We start from the raw sequence: 24622 nt of genomic DNA, 5'->3' as shown, positions 1-24622 counted from the left end.
GAAGCATCTAGAAAAGGAAACAGTGATCATAAAAGAGCCAGCACTGACTCAGCAAGAATAGGTCATGCCAGAGTAGCCTTGTTTCTGTCTTTGACAGAGTTATTATACTGGTAGTTTAGGGAAGATCTCTCATATACCTTTCTATTGCTGGTTATATTTTCACTCATTTCCCTTGATTCAATGGTCAAGAAGGAGGAGTTGGATTACTTCTTGCTCCTCATTGCTACTTCCAAGCTCAGCCTCTACCACCAACACTCAGTAAACTCTACTCATTTATAGTTCACTCAATCCACATCTACCATCCAATTTGTATTGGTAGCTGGTGTCTACTGACCTGCAGGGCACTATTTTTTCCTCAGTGAGCTCAGTGTCAGGCTCACAGTCTTTCTCTTCTCTCCAACCTCTACCCTCATATCAAGGGGACTTCAACATATATACTAATACTACTTCAAATACCTAACCTTTTAGTTCTTCACTGACTTATTTTCCATGACCTAATCCTTCACTAACACACAGATATGCTCATATCCCTGATCTTGCCATTATCAACAAATATTGCTGGTTCTTGCTTAACCTAAGTAGACCATTCTGCAGACCTCTCTCCCCCTCCTCAAGGAGTTCCTTGTAGCTCTGCTCCTTCTGCAGCTCGGTGATTCCTACAGCCAGAACTGCTTCAGTGCCTAAAGTAGAGGACCCCTGGCACCAGGCTGACTGGAGCTGCTGCTGCTTCAGCTATCACCACTGCTCCTGCTGCCACCTGCTGGAAGCTGTACCATCTTGACTCTTTGGTGAACTACAGACAGTCCTCAACTCACATAAGTGGACTTCCCTACAACCTCTGTGTGGAAGGGAGGAAGGGGTCACATGCCTGTGAATGGAGGGGACTAGCACACAGTTCAAGGTTATGTTGGGGCTAGGAACAGAGAAGTATGACAGGTGAAATCTAAAATAACTGAGGAAACAAAGGTTTGTGGTTCTGAGCATATTGATTTATTAAGCAACACATGCTAACTCCTTAACAAATTGGTACCAGGCCTCCTCAGCTTGGCATTGGACCCCAGATACAGGGAAAGACAGATTTTTATGCATTAAAAGAAAACAATTAACAGGAAATAAACCAGGATACAAGATTAGATAATCTGATTTCTAACTGGAGGAAAGATTAGGGGCTTTCTGAGTAGGGAGGGTAAGATCAAACAGGTGCAATTTCCTAAAATCAGAAAAAAGAGGAGCCCCACTCTTCAAGTGTCTGTATTCAAAGGAACAAGGAAGCAGTAACTGATTGATCAGTATGGGACCAATTTTCAGGTAAGACATATGGGTTGCTTGAGATGTATGACTGTATCAATCTTTAGATCTGACTGGATCTCTGGTCAGCATAATATAGGTCCTTAGTTAAGGGTCTCTAAGCAACAGTAGCGGTGGTCTAACTTCACAGCCATGCAGGGCTAGGTTCAAGCAATGCAATAAAGTTTTCTCACAATTTCCATAATTTAATAAAATTTCCCATAAGACAAAAATTGAACTAGACCCACAACTGAATAGGAAGGGAACTGAGCTAGATCCAGAACTGAGACACAAGATGGGGTTAGTGTGGTTTACTCAATTTTCACAGAAGCAAGCAGGAAGAGTAACACACAGGGGCTGGGCACACAGGGACTTGACTGGAATGGAAGGAAGAACACAAGGGAGGCAGATGTGGGGGCCAGGGACAGACACTCAGTATTCGAGTGAGGATGGATGGAAGACAGAGATAGGTGAGTGGGCAGAATAGTGCAAAGGTTGCCTCTTTTGGTGCCCCAGTGGTGGTCTCTCCACCTGTCTGTTCTCTATGCTTTCACTTGGAGGATTTTTTTTTTTTAGTATTTTTTTTTGGTAGGGGTGTGGGAGTGGGAGGCTGTGGAGTGGCAAGCTACTGTACAGAAAAATTAACACAGTTTGTTTTTTTTTGGAATGTGGATTTCTTTCAGAATTCTTTACATCAAGTCAAATTTGTGTAACACAAATTTAGAGAAAACGAGAACTGTCAGAGTTTAACTCTACCCTGTCATCCTCTTTCCAGTTCCTTATCCCTTTATCCTATCAAAGATCTTGCCTTACCAGTCCTTAGCCTTAGATTACTCCTATAATCTGCTGCCTTCACTTCTATTCACATGCTACTGAATAAAGCTATAGAAAATCATGAAACCATGCTGATCCACTACAAATTTATGATACACAACCACAACTGGGCCCTTGCTGAGCCAAGACTATCATTTAACACCTCTCTACTGAAAAAATTGAGGTGATTCTCCAAAAGTTGCCTTTTGTCCCCTCCTCATTCATCTCCCATAACTCATATGCCTTCTTCCACTATTTCTTCCTTTCACTGTCTCATATGAAAAGGTGGCTCTTGTCCTTGCCAAGGCAAACCCCTCTAACAAGCCCAAGTGATCCTATGCCATCAAGTCTTTTTCTAGCAGACTGCCCCCTCTACAATCCTCATTCTCACTAATCTCTAATCTCTCACTCTAAAATGGTTCCTTCCCTACTGCCTACAAACACGCCCATATCACCCCTATCCTTAAAAAAACCCTTATTTGATCTTTTTAGCCTTGCTCTCACTCTCTATCTCATCCTCCTCTTCTTTTTATTCTTCCTAAACTCCTTTAGAAGGGCACTTACAATATGTGCTTCCACTACCTTTCCTATCACTCTCTTAACACTTTTACAATCTGGCTTCATTCAACTACCTGAAACTGCTATCTCCAAAGTAACCAAGGGTCTCTTAACTGGCAAATCTAACGACTTTTTCTTGATCCTCATCCCTTTTTCACTTTTCTGTAATATTGCCACTGTGGATCATCCTCTTCTTCTTGATAATTTCTTCTTTCTAGGTTTCAGTTCCACTACTCTCTACTCGTTCTCCTCCTACAGGTATGACTATTCCTCAGTCCCCTTTACTGGATCTTCATCTAGATTATACCCATTAACCATAGATGTCCTCCAGGGCACTCTCCTGGGACCTTTACTCTTCTCCTTCTACATTACTTCACTTGGTGTATCTCATCACTTGGATTCAATGTTTATGCTAATGATTTCCTTTTTAAAAAATATTTTATTCTTTGCTATTTACATGTAAAGACAATTTTTAACATTCATTGACAAAAAGTTTTTGAGCTACAAATTTTTCTCTTTCCCTTTCTCAATCCCTTCCCCCCTGAGTTAGTAAGCAATTTGATATAGGCTATACATGTTCAACAATTATGCTAATAATTTCAAATCTACTTACCGAATCCTAACCTCTCTCCTGACTTCCAGTCTTATATTTCTAACTGCTTATTGGACATTTTGAACTGGATGCCCTCTAGACATTGTAAGCACAACACATACCCAAACCAAACTCATTATCTTTCCCTTAAAATCCACCCCTCTTCCTAAATTCCCTATCACTGTCTATGGAACCACCATACTCCCAATCTGCCAGACATGGAACACAAGTGTCATTCTGTCAAGAGTATCACTGTCCGAGTCACCCAGACTTGCATCCTAGGTGTGTCACCCTCAGCTCCTTCTCATCCCTCATATCCAATCATTTTCCAAGTCCTATTGATTTTACTTTTCTGATACTCTCATATACATCATCTTCTCTTCTCTGTCAATGCTACACCTTCATGAAGGCCATTATCACTTTAATGCCTCCAGGTTAGACTCCTCGTCTCAAGTCTCTTGCCCTTCCACTCAGCTATCAAACCTATTTTCCTTAAGCACAAGTGACTATGTTCTCCCTACTGTTCCCCATCCCCACCCCTGCAATTCAGTCAACTCCAGTAATTCTCTAATTCCTCCAGGATCAAATATATATCCCACTGTTTGACTTTTACAGCATTTTATAACCTGGTACTCTCCTATTTTCCCAGTTTTCATAACACCTTATATACCTTAACACCACATGTACTCTGTGATCCAGTGACACTGGCCTCCTTATTATTTCTAGAACAAGACACTCTATATTCAGAACCAGGCATTTTCACTGGCTCTTCCCTACCAGTCCTAGAATTCTCTCCCTCATCACCTCTGCCTCCTAGCTTTCCTGACTTCCTCCTAGTCCCAGCTAAAATCCTACCTTCAAGCCTTTCTCCGTACCTCTTAATGCTAGTGCTTTCCATATTTGATTATCTCCAATTTGTTCTGTTTATGTCTTGTTTGTATGTTGTCTTCCCTACAAGATTATGATGTTTCTGAGAGCAGGGACTATCTTTTGCCTTTCTTTATATCCTTAGCACTTAGTGCAGTGCCTGCACATAGCAGGTGCTTAAAAAATGCTCACTGTGATATTGCACCTCAAAAAGCTAAAGTAATCTCAGGCTGTCTTAATAGATACAAAATGCTCTGGACTAGAGAGAAGATAGTCTCCTTGTCCTCTGCCTTGGTCTGACTATGTTTGGAATATTTTAGATGTCACATTTTAGAAAAGGTATCAGTATCTATAGATGTCAACTAAGATTCTTTCCAACTCTAAAATTCTGGGTTTCCATTAAATGTTTACTAAATGCCCTCTGCAAAGTCATACTCAGATGCCTCACTGTGCCACAAAGCTGACGTTAGGTTCTCAAAGGCTATAACAGTAATGTGAAAGTTCTGGCAGGTTCTACCATGTTGTCAAAGTCTCTGACACAGATTGTATCTATTTTTCAAGTACCAATGAAGAATGGCAATGCTGAAACTAAAAAGGATGCCCACTTTGAGAAGAATCTTTTGATTATGGCTTCTCAGGAAGCCAAGAAAAATATAAAGTGGCCCTGTGTAGTCCACTTTGGTTTCTGCAATCACAGCAGTAGGGTATTTAGGAGATGGAAGAGGAGAAAAGTACAAGGAATTACACAAAGAACTACAGTTTTTTAGACTATTTATAAACATTAACCTAAATGCTGCTACTCTAAATGTGGTCTATTTATTCAGTGATTCACAAAAGGAACAGAATTATATTAATCTTGATATTTAATATTAAATATCAATCAAAACCAGAATACAAAAGGATATTGCAACTAAATGGAAGGATCCTAAGATAATCCTTGTATTCTTCCCTGTTTCTCTCTCATATTCACTAGTGGCCATTTCAAACCTTTGTTTTTGTTCTTGAGCCTCCCACTCTACTCTCCCTGCACTTCTTCCCAACCCTCTCAGCAGAGGTATAATCTCATACTTCACTGAGAAAATAAGAGGCTATTCCTTTTGGAAAGGCCCTTCTTCTCTCATAGACCCCCAAAACCTTTGACCTCATCAGCCCTAATCTTCTTTTTATTTCTACTGTGAGGAAGAAGTGATCTTTCATCAAGGCCATGCCTTGATTCTGACTCCTCAATCTCCCCCATCAGATTACTCCTACAATTAGCAACTTTTTATCTCTAGCTACTGATTCCTTCTTCACTGACTTGGGACATGCCTAAGCTTATCCTAACATTTCCTCCCGGTCTTATATTTTTCCTCTATTCCACAGTCAAACTTTTAAACATGTTGGTTCTACCTTTTCTCCTCTCACTCAATTTCTAGTCTTTTGAAATCTGGTTTCTGACCTTATCATTCAACTGCAACCTTTTTCTACAAAGTTACCCAAGATTTCTTAATTACCATTATCTGCTGGTTTTTTTTCAGCCCTCATCATTCTTGAACTCTTTGCGGCATTTGACATTGTTCTGGATGCCTTCATCTCTCTAGTTTTTTTTTTTTTAATTACTCTCTTGCTTCTCCTAACTATTCCTTTTTTGTCCCCTTTACTGGATCATTTTCCATATCATGTCCTGTAAGAGCTGGTGATTTCCCCAAAGTTCTTTCCTGGTACTTCTGTCTTGTCTCTTTATATTTAATGACCTCATTAGCTCCTATGGGTTTTAATATTACTTCTTCAGAAGTTAACCACTGAAGCTCTTTATATCACTAATATCTCTCCAAAGTTCTAGTCACTTCCTGATCCACTGTTTCTCATCAAGCTTCCTATGCTCTGCCTGTCATCCTCATCTCCTCCCCAGTGCAATCATAGACTGCTAGCTCCTCTGACACTAATTAGTAAACTTTTTCCTTATCTTTCTAGAACTAGGACCCCATGATAAATCTCCACATCCCACTGCCACTTTGGTACTAGCCAATTCCTTTCCCACTTTATTTTACAGGAAAGGAGAGAAAATATAAGAGATAAAGCACAAATATTTTTCCTTTGTGTTAGTATAATAGGGTATATAATGTATTTTGGAATAGCTTTTCTTGTCATTTTTCTTTTTTGGGGGTACATGTTAGTACCATTTTTTCTTAATAAAATTAGAATATTGATCATTTAAAATAGTATTTAAATACATTTGAATTCTTAAAATAATCCTGAAACCAAACTCTTCCATTTATTCTACTTCTTACACCATTAAAAACATGTATCTTGAGGTAAATGCATGACTTACCTTTTGCCAAGTTTTTCTTCTATTCTGACTTTCCAATCTTCCATTCTTTCACGTACTAGAGCTTTCAGGGGTGCAATGTACACAGCCTGAACAAAACACAAAGACTCTCATGTACATCTAATTAAAAATTTCCATAAAATGGTTTAGAATGTATCTTTCCTGTTCAGGAATATAAATGCATCTCAACTACAATGACAGTCAATAAAGTACTCAAATTATATCACGTGACAATGATTCTAAGATAGTTAATATACAAAAAAATTCTATCTTCAAATAAATATTTTCTAGAAATTAGATGCTTCACTTGAGATATTTTCTTTGGATATTTTTAATAAAGAAAATACTTTAACGTTAGTTACTACTACTAATACTGCTACTACTGTTACTACTACCACCACTTTTCTAGTCAGTCAATTAGCATTTATTAAACATCTACTATGTATCAGGTGCTAAGCACTGGGGATGCAAAGATAAAATATAATGCAGTCCCTGATCTCAAGGAATTCATAGTCTAGGAGACAATAAGCAAATAATTAAGTACAAATAGGAATAAAGTGGGAATAATCTCAAAGGTAAGGTACTAAGATTAAGGAGGACCAGGAAAGATTTGTTGTAGTAGGTGTGACTTTAGCTGAGACCTGAAGCAAATCAGGTAAGCTAAGAGGCAAAGATGAGAATGGAGGTAGGCATTTTCTAACTATTCAAATGTAAAGTGATACAGTCTCAGTTTGAATTCTAAAGTGTTCCCAATTTTTGAAAAAGGTTGAGAACCAAAGCAACTTTCTGATCTACGATTCATGAATCATAATGCAAACATAAGGAGATGCACAGGATGCTAAATTAACTCTCTCTTCATTTCTTTTATATGGTACAGAACTGGAAATAGCACTAAAATCTGCTGTCAGTGGTGAAGTTTCCTCTAGCACAAAGTGCCTTTGACACAATACTGAATTTCCTGTGCAGTGCTTACACAAGTTGGGAATGTGGAGTATGTGCTTGGAAGAATTATCTGAAAATTCATTCATATCAATCCAAGGTTTACTGTAGTTTTTCCTGCAACCAACATACTAATAAGGTGAAATTTCTGGTGCTTTCTGTCATATTTCATATAAGACAGATCAATATACCTGTAAGTTTTGCTGGGACATTTTACAGGTTGAACAACTTAAAGAGATTTTCTCTCTTACTAATAAGTTAAATTCAAATCAAAGGAAAAACAGTGAGCTTAAAAACTGTTTAAAGTTATTTGAATTTAAAGAAGGATATCTATTTATATATTTTTGTCACCTCAAAAAAAAGTTCTACTCCAAAGCATCATTGTAGTAAGGAAATGACCAGTTTTCAAAGACTAGGCCGACAGTGAACAACATATGACAAATTCTTCAAAGCTGGAAAAACTTTAATTTTCTGAGGAGGAAGGCCTTTCCTCAGAAAGGCCTAAGTATGGACATACTCTTGACCAGTGGGTGTGCCATTCGGTGATGAATTTCTTGGGAATGGCAAATCATGACACAAAGAAAATGACTCTTAAGTCCTTTGTGGTCCTGTCTAGTTTTTACAATGACAGTAGCATAGTGATAGAAAAGCGGTTAAAGGATATTAATCTCAGTGTTTAGATCATCTATAAATCTTACTTTAAATGTTAAGTTCTTCTTTCAATAAGCCAACAATATTTCTCCAATAACCAACAATGATGTATTATTACTTTTGTATATACTCATATATCTAAATAATGTATACGATTGTCTCCCCCTATAGAATGTAAATTCCTTGAGGTGACCTGTTTTCTTTTTTGTCTCTGTAACCCAGGACTTAGAAAAGTAGCTGGCACAAGGCAGGCACTTAATAAATGCTTGGTGATTGACTGAAACTTTTGGAAGAAGTGAATAAAGTGACTATTATCATGTTCATCATGGATGAAACCAAAAGATATGTGAATGGCAATATGAACTTATAGGTTAATGGAAGGATGAGAGAAACAAAGAAGTTGGTAGTTAGTTTTATAGTGGATCCGAAGGCAAAAAGAATCATTATTTCAAAGAGAGACTTAAAACCCTACTTGGCGAGCAACCCTTATCTTTCAAGAAAAGCAGTATGAAAATTAAAGGCAACAACAATTTAGAAAATAAACTCATGTGCAAAATTTTTATGAAGGAAGATGGTAGAAACAGAATTTCCTCATAAAACAGAAAAGAGCTCTTAAGGGTTAAGCTAGTCTACTTAAAGCTTGGTGTGAAACCAAAGAAGTCAGATCACCATAAGCACATTTAGATGAAATGGGAATGAATATAACAAGGAGGCAAAAAAAAAATGGAGTGGATCTGCTAACATTTCCATAGTAATCTATTTTTATTACTGATAATAGCAAATCTACCACATTTGCACTTCAATATTTTAGTAGAAGATGGATTAAAGAAGAGGAAAAGGCACTTAGAAAATAGAACTGAGTAAAGAAACTTGATCATACAAAGTAAATACCGAAGGAATCTATGCTGGGAGTAATACAATTTTGAAAGAATTAAGGGATTAATTTTCAAGATACATAAAAGAGCAGAAGATATCAAATTGTGGCTGGTATTTTTACATTTTTAAAAAATGCTGATCAGGCATCAGTAAATAAAGACCTATACATCATTTGCAATGGAAGAGATAACCTGAATGACCATATGATTATCACTGAGGCATAAAATAGGGAAATACATGCTCTGCAATAGAACCTGTGCAAAATTTAAAAAAGAAAAGTCCTTAGATATTATGAGATGTTCCAAAGGATCCTTTTTTCTTAAGATTTAGTGTTGAATGAATTAAGTCCACTGAATACTCCAAGGGCTCCTCAAGGAGATTCACTACTACTCAAAAGAGATTGGTCTGACAATATATATGGGAAAAACTAACTGGATGAAGAATGTTCACTGTGCAGACTATTACTTGGATGGGTAGTCCATTGAGAACATAAGCTATGGAGAAGCCCCACAGATAAATAATGAAATTGGTTCAGAATTGTACAGAAGGAAGATATTGGTCTGGATTCCAAATTGTATTTGGGAAATGCATAGCACTTTCAAAGATCCTAAACTAATTCCTGACATAAGAAACTATTCTTTAACATAAATAATGTCCAAATTATAGTAACTACTTACAAACTATGGAACATCACAATGAACAGATTTATGCTACAGAATACTACCAATGATGATTCTAGTGTAAAAAGTTGCTCAAAAGATATGATTCACTAAATGCAAGACTGGAAAAAGAGGTGGGCCATCCAAGTAGTCAGAAAGAGGTTTAACACAGACATTCTGAGGAATTACAGATGAACAAATACTCCTCAAATGTTAAAATGCCTAGAGGAAGAAGCTCTCCAATGAACTGAAATGGAAGAGAGGGAACTGGAGGGAGCACTACTAGAGTCATATCTAGTCACATCCCTGAGGTCAAGAAAGCCCTTAAGTTTTGAAACATACTTTTGGTAATAACATTGTTAGCTCAACCCCCAAGAAACCAGCTTCTAATTCTCTTGGACATTTGGAGATCAGAAAATACTCAATGACCTTTTCAAATTAAGTTTTGGAAATTTATTTCTTTATTCTTTGATTAAGGAAAAAGAAATCTACTTAGTACTTTTTAACAAACCTTTGATGAGGGATACTTATTAAAGATTCTGAAGATGGCTAATTCAGCAGCTACGGTCTTTCCTGACCCAGTGGGTGCTCCAAGTAGTACATTACAATCTGTGTGATAGAGCGTGTGAAATATCTGTGTCTGCACCGGGTTGAAGTGAGTGAAGTTGTATAGGGATTCATATTTTCGGCATCCCAAAGCTGTGACAGGTAATGGCTGCAGATCCAGTAACTCTGAAATAAGATAAACAGTCATCAAAGTAGGGAAAAGTAAATACAAAAACAAATTATTTGATTAAAAATCAGTTATAAACTATTAGAGGGAAGAAAAGAGTAGAAAATTTTGGAGAGTATTATTCTATGCTGGGAAAATGGCTGGCATCCCATGAAAATAAAACCTAAAATAGGGAAATACATGCTCTTCAATAGAACCTGTGCAAAATTTAAAAAGAAAAGTCCTTAGATATTATGAGATGTTCCAAAGGATCCTTTTTTCTTAAGATTTAGTGTTGAATGAATTAAGTCCACTGAATACTCCAAGGGCTCCTCAAGGAGATTCACTACTACTCTAAATTCTCTAAATTCTGACATTTCTTTAGAGGTCAATATTTTGAGTTGTTAGTTTACTTTTTCTTACAATAAAATTCAGTATAATAAACACATTTTTTTTTTAAAAACTAGGGTACTGACTGGCAAACCCATCACTATTTTTATTCTTTGCCATCAACTGTATCTCTATGACTTAGTACTCTTTCTATAGAGTAGATACTCAACAGGTTTGTGATATTCAGAGTGAATAGAAGGTAGTACGAGAACCAGAGCTGCCTTCTGAGCTATCCAGATTACACTGTTTTCTGCAGAGTTCTAAAGGTTCCCCCTTCCCCATGGGCCATTATTTCTAAAAATTCATACTCTGGAGACCAACCTTTTGGTATTAAGCCACTGTGCTCATAGTTAGGTTAGTCCTTAGACCAATTTGGACTGGTATGCCACCAGTACCATACTCAAAGGCTTTTCAGCTTAGAAAAAACTATCAGGTTCTTTTTTAAAACAAATCCTGGGCAAGTTTGTTAAAGCCCATATGATATAAATAACCTCCTACTAACCAAAAGACTTGATGTACCAATATTTTTATTTTCCATAATGCCACAAAATTGCATTTCCCATATTAACATAAAATATAAAATACATATTCACTAGGGACAAATTCTTCTATCATGGATTATGTTATTTTCAGAATATTTCTCTATTACCTTTTTTATTATGATAATCAAATATACAAAGACTGTATAAAGAAATAATACAAAAAAAGAAGGCAACACATGTAAAAATCTAGAGATACCTTTACCCTATTACCCTTAATATAAGCATTTTGGAAACTAAAGTATTATCCCATTATCCATAATGCCATTGCAATGTGTTTGATCTAACAATTTCTTATTTGTACACATTTTGGAAATGTACTAAAACTTGGGAGAGGTTGAAAAGGGCCATCTATGGAAATCTGAAGTTTGCTATTGGGGCAGTCCTTAATTTCAGAAAGTTGAGAAAATTACAATGAAGTAAAATGACTAGGAAGGGACTTTCAAGTAAAATACTTAATTATCTACGCAGAACCATTAAGAAAAAGTAATGCCAAATTTCCAGTTTGGTACAATGTTAAGAGAAGATGAGCAGTAAAACAAAACAGTGAATTTAAGAAATGCTATTGGATTGGGTCTTCACTTTAGAGCTTCATAACCTAGAGAACACTCATAAATTTAAAATGATATAAAAAAAATACCAACAAAAATTATACTATAACTATAATATTACTGCCTTTATTATCATGGATAACAGGAAATTGAAAGCACATTTTAAAATTAGATGTCTTATGTTGTGTCATGGTAAGAGTTTCTTCAAAATTTTATGAGATATGAAAGTTTAATAATTTTTTAGAAATTTTAGAATTTTTTTTAGAAAGTCTAAGATAATTAGGCACATTGGTGCTGGTGAGGCTGAGGCTGGTGGCTCACTTGATTCTGGGAGTTTTATGCAGCAGCAGAGCTAAACCTGATTGATTAGGTGTCTGCAGTAAGTTTGGCATACCAGGCTGCCTCAGGTGGGGTGAATTGCCCCAGGCTGAGAAAATGGAGATCAAAACTTCTGTGCTATTCAGTATTGTGATAAGGCTTGTAATTGGTCACTGTACTTCCAGGCACGATGAGAGAGGGAAATCCAGTCTCAAAAAAACAAAACAAAGAAAGAAAAAAATAAAGTTTAAGATAAAATTTTAAGAGACTTTTATTAACATTTTGTATATTTCTATCATGGGCTTAAACCTATTCATATATATATAAAATTATTGGCACCACTCTCTCTCTCTCTCTCTCTCTATATATATATATATATGTATAAAATTATTGGCACCACTAAGTTAAAGTGGCCCAACTTCAGAAAAAATGGTTTGCCAGATTTGTGCCCAGTAGGATACATGTAAGTGCAAATAACATGGTAGGTAAAAAAAATTTACATTAAATATTGAGTATCTGTTACTAACCAAGTGATAATGTTTGTTTCCTTTAACTAGAATTCTGTAATCAATTTTCTGGGTAAATAGGGCTATATGGGCTTTACTAGGCAACAGAGTAGATTATTATTATTATTTTTATTATTTTTTGAGGGGAGGAGGGAGTTAGGAAGGTACACACTTAAGCAAGAGCCTGGTGACTGACAGAATTGTTGAGGGTAAGGCAAGGCAGGACATAGATTGACATATACTGTACTTGAATGTGTATTTTTTTAAAAATGGGTTCCACAGTATTTGTCTCCCTCTTCCCTCCTTTTAGTACAGAAGCACAAAGGAAATCTGCAAAGTAAAAGATGACTACTAAAAAAATTAGAAGGAAAATATATTAGTTACAACTCATGCAAGGATATTTCAGGAAGTTCAAGCTGGAAGGGCCCTTAGAGGTCACTGAGTTCAACTACTTCATTTTTCAGATAAGAAAACTGAGGCTCAGAAAGGTTTTTAGATGTGAAAGTGATATGGGAAAAGGATATTTTTAAAATACGACTACACACTGGTTTTTAAATTTATATACAAACAGAATTAATCGAAGTAATAGCTTTGGGAAACTAGTAATTCAAATTCCTGATGATGTTGTTACCTGTATGAGGAGGATGTCTCTCTGGTAGAATCAAATGTTGAAAGTTGATGATACATACAGCCTCTGATCCTAACCATCTGTCAGAAACAGCCCGAATGTAGTATTGAGAAGGCAAAGGTTCAAAAATAGGGATTGTAAATACCAGCAACTGAGATTCTTTTGCAATGACCTAACATAAGAGAAAGTCAATTAAGAGTTTGGATTTTCCAGTATCTTAAAAGTAGCAGGTTATACTCTATTAAGGTTTAGTATTGCTGGAACTGCAGAAAGTTCTTTCCTGAGAATTCCTAATAAAACAAAGTAAAGTTTATCCTAATGATGCACATAGATACCATTAAAAAACAAATCACTTTTTTCATTTCAAATTTCTAATCTGTAAAATGGGGAATTAGAATGGATAATTTCTAAGGCCCTCTCAATCCCTAAAATGTATGAATCTATTTTCAGTTGATCAATCACAATAAAATTATATAGACCTCATTCTGACTTTCTGAACTGACTAGAAGAAACATCACAACAAAAATGTTTGTATCACTCAACTGTGATTTTTTTTTAGCCAAATGAGGATATTACTTTAAATTCCAACTTATAGTAAAAGTGAGGAGAAAAAGTATGAAAACAGAAAATGTGATCTTATCAAGCATGTTCCTCTTTTCCTACGCTAGTCTTTATAAAATTTATTTGAACAAACATTTCTTAAGTGCCTAACATGCAAAATGGCTCTATACACTTACCTGCTTTTTTTGAATAAGAAAATACTCAGAATGATAAATATGATCATTTGTGGGATCTTCTACCCAAATCCACCAGGGTTCTCCAACTGTACCATGCACCTAGAGAAAAAAAAGTTTACTATACAAAATGTATTATAGTTATGGTATATGTAGACAGGAAAGGTCTCTTACTTGCAAGATAAATTGAAAGAAGGGAGGAAAAAATCCCACTAAATTCAGATATCACACTGAACATTAAAAATGCTTTAAGTTTTTAAAATCTAGATTAGTGATGTCCAAATATTTTTGAGCACACACACCTCCAAGATATGTATATTTACTTACAAATTATATATATATATATATATATATATATATATATATATATATATATATATATATATATATATATGTATAGGTGCACGCATGCACGTACACACACACAAACACACACACACACACACACACACTACTGTATTAATGTATAAAGAAGCAAACACAAAAATAGAAATGGAAAAACTAATAAGATAGAGACCAAATAAACATTTAAAAAACTTTTATTTTATTTATAAATGGTGCAAAAATCTTTTTGTTCTTATTAAATATAATTAATAGTTGATAAACATCTGGTAGGCACTTAGTATGTGCCAGGCACCTAAGTGTTGATGATGCCAAAAAAAAAAAAGGCAAAAGACAGCACCTGCCCTCAAGGAACTTGTATCCCTGTATAAGACCCAGAGAATATTTTGGACTTATAAATGACAAATTTTGCTAGCAATAAACTGTTCTTTTAATTTTATCAATGCAGCTAGCCAAAGAGATATATTTCTTTTTTTAAAAAGATAATTTTTTTTTCAAATGAAAGATACATAATAATCAAATAATAGGTTATAATCATTTTGAATTTAAAACTTTTCCAGCAGGAATAATGCAAGTTATAACCAGTCAGTGGTCAAGTCTGCTGATAGGTCTTAACAAGCAAATGTTGGTAGGAGAGCGTGCCCTGCATTGTCAGGAAGTCCAGCATGCATCTGCAGGAATATGTGTGTGTGATGACTTGTTTACAATATGATACTATATGGTTACATGATGTAATATCGCATCATCAAAATTTAAATGCAGGAAAAACCCTATAAATATATAATAAATTAGTAAATTTAAAATGTCATTTAAGATGCCATTTAAAAAAATATATTTTATATATTTTTTTGAAATGACGCAAATTAAAAAAAAGAAAACAACTTTAAAGGGTTAAAAAAAGTGGATTTCCAGGGGGGCAATGAGTAATTATTTTTTTTAAAGGGGGCAGTAGGCCAAATAAGTTTAGGAACCTCTGCTCTAGAGTATAAGAAGGGAAGGTTGTATTATGAAGCTAGAAAGTAGTTTGGAGCCAGGTTGTTTAAAGATTTAAAATGCAAAAATGCAGAAATTTTTAATTTATCTCAGAGTCAATAAGGAGCTACTAGAACTGAACCCATCTTGATGTGGGGTAAGGAAATTAGTATGGGGGGAGAGGTGGATTTTCCCAATGATGCCTGTGGCAAATGCTAAAGTGGGCACTCAGACTGGTTCAGTCATAACTGCATCTAGGAAAGTATGTCTAGTTTAGAATGTAGGGAGGGGTCCGAATGGGGAAATTCGGGCCATAATAGACCAGACTGTGTTGGTAACAATTCCCACGACAGGTTATGGCAGGCAGGGTGGGAATTAAACACATCTTTACATAGTCTGACTGATGAATCTCAAATGCCAGGGCTCCCATTCTGGAGATCACTGATCAAGATCAGAGGTATCAAACATATGGCCCACAGCCTGTGTTAGCAACACTCCGAAGTGTAACCTGAACCAGATGAACATGTAATTGGAAAATATTTGACAAAATAAATAAAAAAAAAACCAAACCAAAAACAAAAACAAGTGAACAGGGGCAGCTAGGGTGGTGCAGTGGTAGAGAACCCTCCTTGGAGTCAGGAGGACCAGAGCTCAAGGCCAGCCTCAGACACTTGACACTTATTAGCTGTGTGACCCTAGGCAAGTCACTTAACCCCATTGCCTAGCAAAAGGCAAACAAACAAAAATTGAACACAGATAATGTAATATGTGGTTTTCTAAGTCAATATGTGGCCGGCAGAGATCCTTACTTATGGTTTGATAGGTGGTATTATTGTTCAGTCATTTTCAGTTATGTGTGACTCTTCATGACCCCAGTTGGGGTTTTCTTGGCAAAGACACTGCAGTGGTTTGCCATTTCCTTCTCCAGCTCATTTTACAGATGAGGAAATGAAGGCAAACAGGGTGAATTGACTTGCCCAGGGTCACATAAGTAGTAAGTGTTTGGAGCAGGATTTGAACTCAGGTCTTCCTGACTTCAGGTCTGGTACTTTATCCACTGTGCAACCTAGTTAGTTTAGTAGTACCTGTTTCTATTTCAGTTTGACACCACTGATCTAAGTGACTTGTTCAAAATGACAAAGTAAGACATTTAGGCTAGCATCTGACAAAATATGAGTAAAAGTAATTTTGGATGTGGGGTCAAGATACACTTAAAATGATGACACCTCTGTGCACAGTAAAAACTATATGACAGCAATTTATATAAGCAGGTTATAGCTTACCGCTTTTAATTTCAAGCTCAATGGAATTTACATGCAGAAATGGGCGGGAGAGGTGTGTGTGATGGTGGTGGTAGAGATTAATGTGATCTAAGTTGGTATTTATTTAGCATTTTATATTTGCAGAAAGTTTCTAAATTATTTTTATTATGAGTTCTTCACATGAACTCAGAGACAGAGTTAATATAATTTTACGTGTATTTATAGATGAGTAAACCAAAGTACAAAAAGGTTAAGCAATTTCCTGAGCCCAAATTAATGGTCAAACTAGATTAAGATTCAGTTTCTTGGATTCTTCAAATGCAAAGTTTGAGAAAATTGCTATTTTAAAATAATTCGTATTAGATATAGACCTGATACTATCCTACATATTTGAATCAGCTTTTGTTTTTCTAGAATTTCCATATAGGATTAGGAAACAGGATTCTCAGTACATAAAAAAGTGGCAATAAATTTAAAAATGGTACCTAGAGTTTTGTTACACTTAATATACTAAAGGGAAACCCAAAGAAACTGTGCTCTCTCTCTCTCTCTGTAACCTGTATGGTATTCCATAAAAACAATGAGCTGTCTTGGTTAAGAAAATAACTTAACATTTTTGTTGCTAGATTAAAAAGCATCATTTTCTGCTATAATAGATGATCGTTAAAAATTGGTACCTACGCCAGACTTAATCCAATACTTTTAATAAATGAAATAATTAAATCTTAAAAAATGAGAAAAAGAATCATTTAAAAAAGCATACTGTGTGACCTGAAGCAATGAATGAGGAGCAAAAACATGAAACATGCAATCAGGGACTTAAAGGGACCATTTAAGTCTCATAACAGTGTACAGGCCATGTTTGCGGAATAAAAGCAATGTGTAGTATTCATTTCTATTGTAAAAATATGGCATGACCAAAGGGAGGGAAAAGAAAAAGCCCTTTTCGTCCTTTATTTCCCTTTAAATAGCCTTTCTGAGTCTCTGAATCCTAGGTAAATTCTGTGCATCTGGTGCCATCATGAGGAAGATGGATTAGAATAGATCTAGGATATTACAAAGATTCCTTCTAAAATCTACTCAGATAGGGTCCAAAATCAAACCTGTGACATATGAACTGTAGCCCAGAAGGTTAAAATTCCTAAGCCAACATAAAATAAACACTGGTTTCATAAAAGCCTTGTAGTCTGGGACTACGAAATAGATCAGCCAGGCTGACTGTGCACAGCCTGGATTGGTTACAAACTTTCCCTTCTGATTTCCTGATGTCTGCAGTATATTGTTAAATAGCTGAAAAGTCAACTTTCCCAGAAGCTAGGAAGTTCTCATTGAGCCTTGTATGTTAACATCGCATCTTAGATTAGCACTACTACTATTAGTATTGCTATTAAGTAAATGTGATCAATATTTCTTTCAAAGCATCTTTTAAGAGTTAAATACAATTTTCTTCTAAATATAGTGGCTAGGTGTTTTTTTGATTTTACCTGATCATTCCACTTGAAGTCAGGGCAGATGTTCAGCCTTACTCGGAGTACAGTACGTGTAATGGGCTGGATAGCTGCTTCCAGTGTAACAGAAGGAATCTGATGGACACACTGTTTGACCTTTAGCCCAATATTCACATGATGCAGCATGTGCCCTAAAGAGAAAATACTGAGCGAATGAAATGTGCATATATACCAAAAAAATACAATCTGACTTGTAAATAGGATTTTGGAGAAGGCAGTTTTATTGTTTGTTTTTTGGTGTGCCATATAAAATGGCTGACATTCTTGACCTAGCATGTTTGAATATATTGAAATAGGTAACCTGGATTAGCAAGTCATAGCTCTGAAAACCACTATTAACCTTTGTATTAAAAGGAGTCCAAAAATGGAGACTTTTATCTCTTTTCAGTAGTTCTTCTTAGCTTTTGGCTAGTTGCAGTAAGGGGTAAATTCTGAACAAAAGGAGGAGAGTGAATAAGATTGCCTTTGGGAAATTGCACAGTGCTTTTAATGAACCCAAGTTTGACTTCTGAAAGAAAGTCCCAGGTTTTTTTTTAAACAAAATTCTTCCAGTAGTATTATGTGGCTGCAAGTTCTAGAATATTTGTCCTTAAAAATTAAAGTCAGGGTCATCCAAAGAGTAATAGAGAAGCTCAATATAGACATGAGTAGGCAGCTATATAATATCAACAGAGAATTGTGCAAAAGAAGCAGAGTAAAATGTCATCATACATCAAAGAGATTTGTACTTACTTCCTCTTGTCTGTTCACCCCTCTTTCCAAATGAAAGCTTCCTAAGAAGCTCACCATTGTTAAAATGAAGCATTAACATAATGAATCTAAATAAAAAAGCTTAAGTATGTTTAAATAAAAGAACAAAATAAAGGTTGAAGCACTGCTGAATTATGTAATAAACATTCTTCAAATGCATCCTTTGATTTTGCCACCAGGTCAAAAGTACCCTGAATTCACTTTATCATAATGAGTTTACAGAGCTTCTGATCGACATGAAATAAAGTTGAAAGCAAACAAGTCACAAGCAAAAGACATCAAAGTAGGAGGAAACAACCATTCAAAAGTATACTAACAAAACAGTAAGTATTTATTAAGTACTTTATGTGTACCAGGTACTATGTTAGGTGCTAGGGACATAAATATAGTAATCTGTATTCTTGAAGAACTGGTATTCTTTAGGAGGAGATAACAACACATACAAAATAAAAACTGAGAAGATATATACAAAGTAGTTAAATACAAGATAATTTAGGAAGGATGGGTTTTAGCATTTACGGGGATCAGCAAAGGCTTCATATAGAAATTGATGCCTGAACAACGTCTGGGAAGAAGAAAGTAATTTCGTTAGGTGCAGATGAGTAGAGAGTGTATTCTAGGCATGTGAAATATGCCAGTGCAAAAGCATAGAGATGGAAGATCATCAATGTCTCTAATACACATAGAGGTCTAAGTTATCTTGTAAGAGGAACCAGAAGACCAGTTTGACTGGATCACACAATGCGGGATGAAGAATGACGTACAATGAAGTTGAAAAGGTTTGGGTCAGCTTATGATGACTGGTTATGGGGCATCTAGGTAATGCAATGAAGTAAGTGCTGGAACTGGAGTCAGGAAGACTCATTTTCATGCGTTCAAATATGACCTCAGACACTTACTAGCTGTGTAACCTTGGCTAAGTCACTTAACCCTATTTGCCTCAGTTCCTCATCTGTAAAATGAATGGGAGAAGGTCATGGCAAACAACTACTGTAACTTTGCCAAGAAAATCCCAAATGGGGTTACAAAAAGTTAGATGTGACTGAACAATGACTTAAAAAGCTAAAAAAGGAGTTTAAATTTGATCCTCGAGGCAATAGGAAACCACTTTGATAAAGTAAAGGAGTCACATGGTTATACTTGGGTTTAAGGAAAATTACTTTTTGCAACAGTATGTAGGACAGACTGTCATGGGGAGACCACTTGAAATGGGGAGACCATTGCAATAATCTTGGCAATAGGCAATAAGGGCCTGACAAAGGTGGTGAATGTGTGAGTAAAGAGGAGTCAGATAAGAGAGATGTTGTGAGATGGAAATGGCAAGATCTAGCAAATGATTAGATATGTGGGGTGAAGGAGAGTGAAGGATAACACTGATATTGTAAATCTGAGACTAAAAGAATGGTGGTGCCTTTGATAGGAATACAGAAATTTGGAATGGGGAAAGATTTTTGGAGAAAGATAATCACTTCTATTTGGGACATGTTGAGTATAAGATGTCTCTGAGACATCCAGTTTCAAATGTTCAAAAGGCAGTTGATAATGTAGGACTGAATGAAGAGAGAAAGATTAGAAGTTGGATATATAACTCTGGGGGTTATCAGGATAGAAATGCTTAAAAGTTTTCTGTCATTTAATGTCTATTTTTTCCCCTTGTAATATTATACTCAGTTTTGCTGGGTAAATTATTCTTGGTTGTGAGCTTAGATATTTTGCTTCCAGAATATCATATTCTAAGCTCTCCACTCCTACACAGTGGTGTCAGCTACACTGGGTGTGATGATGACTATGACTCTTTGGTACTTGAGTTACTACTTTCTGGATTCTTGCAGTAGTTTCTTCTTTGACCTGGGAGTTCTGGATTTTGGCTATAATATTCCTGGGAGTTTTCATTTTGGGGTTTCTTTCAGGAACTGACCAATGGATTCTTTTTAGTTCTAGTTTGCTCTCTGGTTCTAAGTAATTCAAGCAGTTTTCCTTTATGATTTCTTAAAATATGATGTTCAAGCTCTTCTTTTGGTCATGATGTGCAGATAGTTCAATGAGTCTTAATTTTTTTTCCTCTTCAGTCTGTTTTCCAGGTCAATTGTTTTTGCTGTTAGACATATCCCATTTCCTTTTTTGGGGGGGGCGGGCTTCATTTAATTTTTCTTGATGACTCATGGAGTCACTAGATTTAGTTCATTCTAATTTTCAGGGAGTTATTTTCTTGGGGTAGGTTTTATATTTCATTCCAAGCTGTTAATACTCTTTCCATATCTTTCTCCCATAACTTTCATTTCTTTTCCTATGTTTTCTTCTACTGCTTTGGTTTTTTAAAAATAATTTTAGTTCTTTCAAAAAACTTTTTCTTTAACTCATCCAGGCCTTCTGGATTGAGTTTCAACCAAGCTGTATTTTTCTTTGAAGCATTACTTACAGATATCGGCAAGTCATTCTCTTCTGGGTTTTCTTCTTAAGTTTCCTTGTCTTTCTAATAGCTCTTTACGGTGGGACTCCTCTTTTTTTATTGCTCATTTTTCCAGTTTACTTCTTGATTTTGCATTTAATGTTAGTGCTGGGCTCTGCTCTTATATTGCTTTCACAGATCAGATATGGGATTCTGCAAGCTCTCAGTATTCCCAAAGTGATGTAATTTGGGGTTAAGACTGCTCAATACTCTCCTTATCTGAGTTCCTGACTCAGGTTTTGATTTTATTGGCTTGGCCCTGGTTGGCAGTTTCCGTAGAATGATGCTGGACTCAGTCAATATCAGCCTGCTAGGAGGCTTTGCTGGCTCACTGACTCAATTGAAGAGTCCCCTTTGATTTGGGACTCCTGTGCTGTTCATTTCACTGATGGCTTTCATGCTGAGCTAGAAGCTAGAACAGTGTCCACACTTTGCTCCTGTGATTAGAGCTACATAGTCATTGCTTGCTTCTGAACTTGTTCCTTGCTCAGCACATAGCTAGGGGCTGCTAGCAACAGCTCATCTCCACCACCCCAATGTATAGATGTCCTCCTTGGCTTGTCTTTGGATGGGATAGAGTACAACAGAGCTGCCAAATGATACCTGTTCTGCAACTTGTGCTAATTTAGAGATCTCCTCAGCTCTCTTCATGCTTTGATGCTTCCTAACCTGGTGTCTGGCCTTGTCTCTCTTTTAGTCCTTGGGTACTTTAATGTTCTGCATGCATTGCTCTTGGCCAAACTCAGTCTCCAGTGTCTACAAACCTTTCTATTTGTATCCTTCAGCCACCCTGGGTTGGAAAAATTACTTACTGTGATTTTTTCCTAGGATTTCCCAATAAGAATTCAGTCTGCTGCATTTACTAGGTTTCTGGGGAGGGGATTCAGTGGAAGAGCTAGGATGCGCTTCTTTCTGCTATTTCACCATCTTGGCTCAGTCTCAAGTTATCAGCATAGAGAGGATAAACTCATGAGAGCTGATGATTTCACTAAGAGTGTAGACAGAGAAACACTGGGATCATAGGAGAGAGGTTCAGGAAACACCCCTAGCTAGGGGGCATGATATGAAGGATGAACCAATAAAGAAGACTGAAAAGGAGTAGTTTCAAGGGCCCAGATAGAGCAATTGGCCTTGGCAAGGGGAAGGGCTACCTCATGAGCAGAGACTAGGAGAAAGTAAGAGGGAGTGGAGTGTGATGTCAAGGTTTTGAGATTAAGAGAATGGGATAAGAAGAATTTGTGTTGAATGGTCTTATATCACTTAAATAGTAGATGAGGTCCTTATGGCCTCATGGAAGTGCTGGAGGTGGGGGAAGTTTGGAGACAAGAACAGAGATCTAGGGAAAGCTTTTTAGGGGAGTAAGAGAGGGAATCAAGGAAGAATAAAAGGATTACTTTACTACTGATGTAACATAGCTGTTATAATTCTTTAGGGATATATGATCTGATGGTCTTGCCTCCAGTGACGAAGATAAATAATCTTTTTTACAACTTAACAGATTTTCCTAAATTCTTATGGCTTAAAAAAATCATCACCTTTTGGTGATTAGCCTCTCTGAACTTGGTTGAATATAATTTGTTGTTGTGCTCATATCTGAAGGTTTTCCAGCTTGTTAAACTTGTCAGAGCTGTGTCCTGCTGACAAAACCTTTGACAATTCAGGATCCCTTACACTCCACAATGAGGCATCAGAGTAGGACTTTAGTGAAGGATAATAGTGTCTTAAATTTCTATAGCTTTTTAGGGTTGAAAAGAGATTTTCATATATTATCTCATTTGATCCTCACAGTAACCTACGAGTTATTTTATGTAAATATTAACTTGTATTTTATTAAAAAAAAAAAAAAGGAACTGAGGTTCATACAAACTAAGTGGCCTTCAAAAGGTGAAAAAAAGTTATCATGTGGTTAAACCATAACAAAAATCAGGTTTTCCAAATCTGAGTCCAGTGATCTTTTCCACATACCTTGCTGTTAGTACAAGGGTAAAATAATAGTTTCCACAAGAAAAGGATACTAGATTTCATAATCAAAATAATAACACTTCATGTGAAATACCATAATGATATTTTTAATAGACAAAAGATTTTATTTCCAAATAACATTTTAAAAACAATTCAATTCTTTCTTACCTATTTCATCTTTCCTCATGTCTTTCAGCTTATCTACAGTGAGTTTCTTTTCTTCTAATTTTGTAAGGACAGATGGTGGTAACACTGAAAACTGTCGCAAAGGGCTAGCCCAACCCCACAAACGCTTGTCAATGACTTTGCTGAGGTTCAAAAGCCGATAAGTCATAGCAGGCCACCGTTTCCTAAGAGCAACTTCAAAAAGGGCACGCACAATTCTAGCTGCATTCTGTAGAACAAAAGAAGTGGGGTATAAAAAAGGATGAAAAGATGAGATGTTAAACTTTAAAGATTCCTTGTAAATATCAGTCAGATAACAGGCATTTATAAAGTGCTTATTATGTGCTAGGTACTATGTTAAGTGCTGGGGATACAGAGAAAGGGAAAAACTGTCTCTATTCTCATAGAGTTCAGATTCTAAGGTGGGAGAGAAAAGGGAAAGAACATGAAATAACAAGATTACATTGAGCAGATAGAAAGCAGTTACAGCAGGGATGGAACAAATGTGTTATCAGATACAATTTTAAAAATGAGATTGGAGTAACTTTTAAAAAAATGTTCTTTAGGCATCTCCCGCCCTCCCCCCATTAAAGCCCATTATAAGATTTTCATCATGAAATTACCTTAACATTTTTCTATTAGAATAAAAATAATTTGTTGCAACAAATAAGAAAAATAATTAAATGGCCAGCAATTTACTTGGAAGGAAAATTTAATATTTTTATATTAAATGGTATATTAAATTGTGTGCTAAAGGTAACTGTCCTGGAGGCAACATATGACAAGAGAAGAAGAGATCTGGACAAGGTTATTAGCACTAGTGAAAATGTAAATGTAGGGGTAGCTAGGTGGCGCAGTGGATAGAGCACCAGCTCTGGATTCAGGAGAACCTGAGTTCAAATCCGACCTCAGACATATAACACTTATTAGCTGTGTGACCCTGGAAGTCACTTAACCCCACTGCCTAAAACAAAACAAGAAAAAAAAGAAAGAAAAAGAAAAAATGAAAATGTAAGGTCAAAGGTAGCAAGACAGGCTGTTAAGAGAAGGTAGCAAAGCAAGGGTCTGAAATTATCAGCTGAGTGTGTTAACTTCTACTCCTAGGAGTCAAGGAGCATCTAGCAGCAGAGGAATGGGCCCAAAGGCTAACATGGTCTTGAGCAATATTCCAGAAACAAGGAGGTGAGGCTTCCAATGTTCTTTCCTAATCAGACCTCCTCTGGTATGTCATATTCAGGTCTTTTCACCACAGTTTAAGAAGGACACTGATAAGCTGGACAATGC

At 36.2% G+C, this 24622-nt stretch overlaps 1 protein-coding gene across 5 annotated transcripts in view; it reads right to left on the bottom strand.

Annotated features, from left to right (window-relative positions):
• Positions 1 to 24622, bottom strand: part of ASCC3 (activating signal cointegrator 1 complex subunit 3) — a 358153-nt gene that overhangs the window by 133700 nt on the left and 199831 nt on the right. For all 5 annotated transcript variants that reach the window (XM_078155224.1, XM_020998271.2, XM_020998273.2 and 2 more), the window contains 6 exons: positions 23342 to 23567; positions 17989 to 18143; positions 13932 to 14030; positions 13198 to 13366; positions 10062 to 10282; positions 6429 to 6514 (listed from right to left, as the gene is read on the bottom strand). In XM_078155224.1, coding sequence (XP_078011350.1) covers positions 6429 to 6514; positions 10062 to 10282; positions 13198 to 13366; positions 13932 to 14030; positions 17989 to 18143; positions 23342 to 23567 — 956 coding nt within the window. The remainder of the gene's footprint in view (positions 1 to 6428; positions 6515 to 10061; positions 10283 to 13197; positions 13367 to 13931; positions 14031 to 17988; positions 18144 to 23341; positions 23568 to 24622) is intronic.

The sequence above is a fragment of the Phascolarctos cinereus genome, unplaced genomic scaffold (genome assembly GCF_003287225.1).
Source record: "Phascolarctos cinereus isolate Bilbo 61053 unplaced genomic scaffold, phaCin_HiC Scaffold_5;HRSCAF=322, whole genome shotgun sequence".
NCBI lineage: Eukaryota > Metazoa > Chordata > Mammalia > Diprotodontia > Phascolarctidae > Phascolarctos > Phascolarctos cinereus.
Note: the sequence above shows the minus strand (reverse complement) of the source record. Positions and strands in the feature narration are given on the sequence as shown.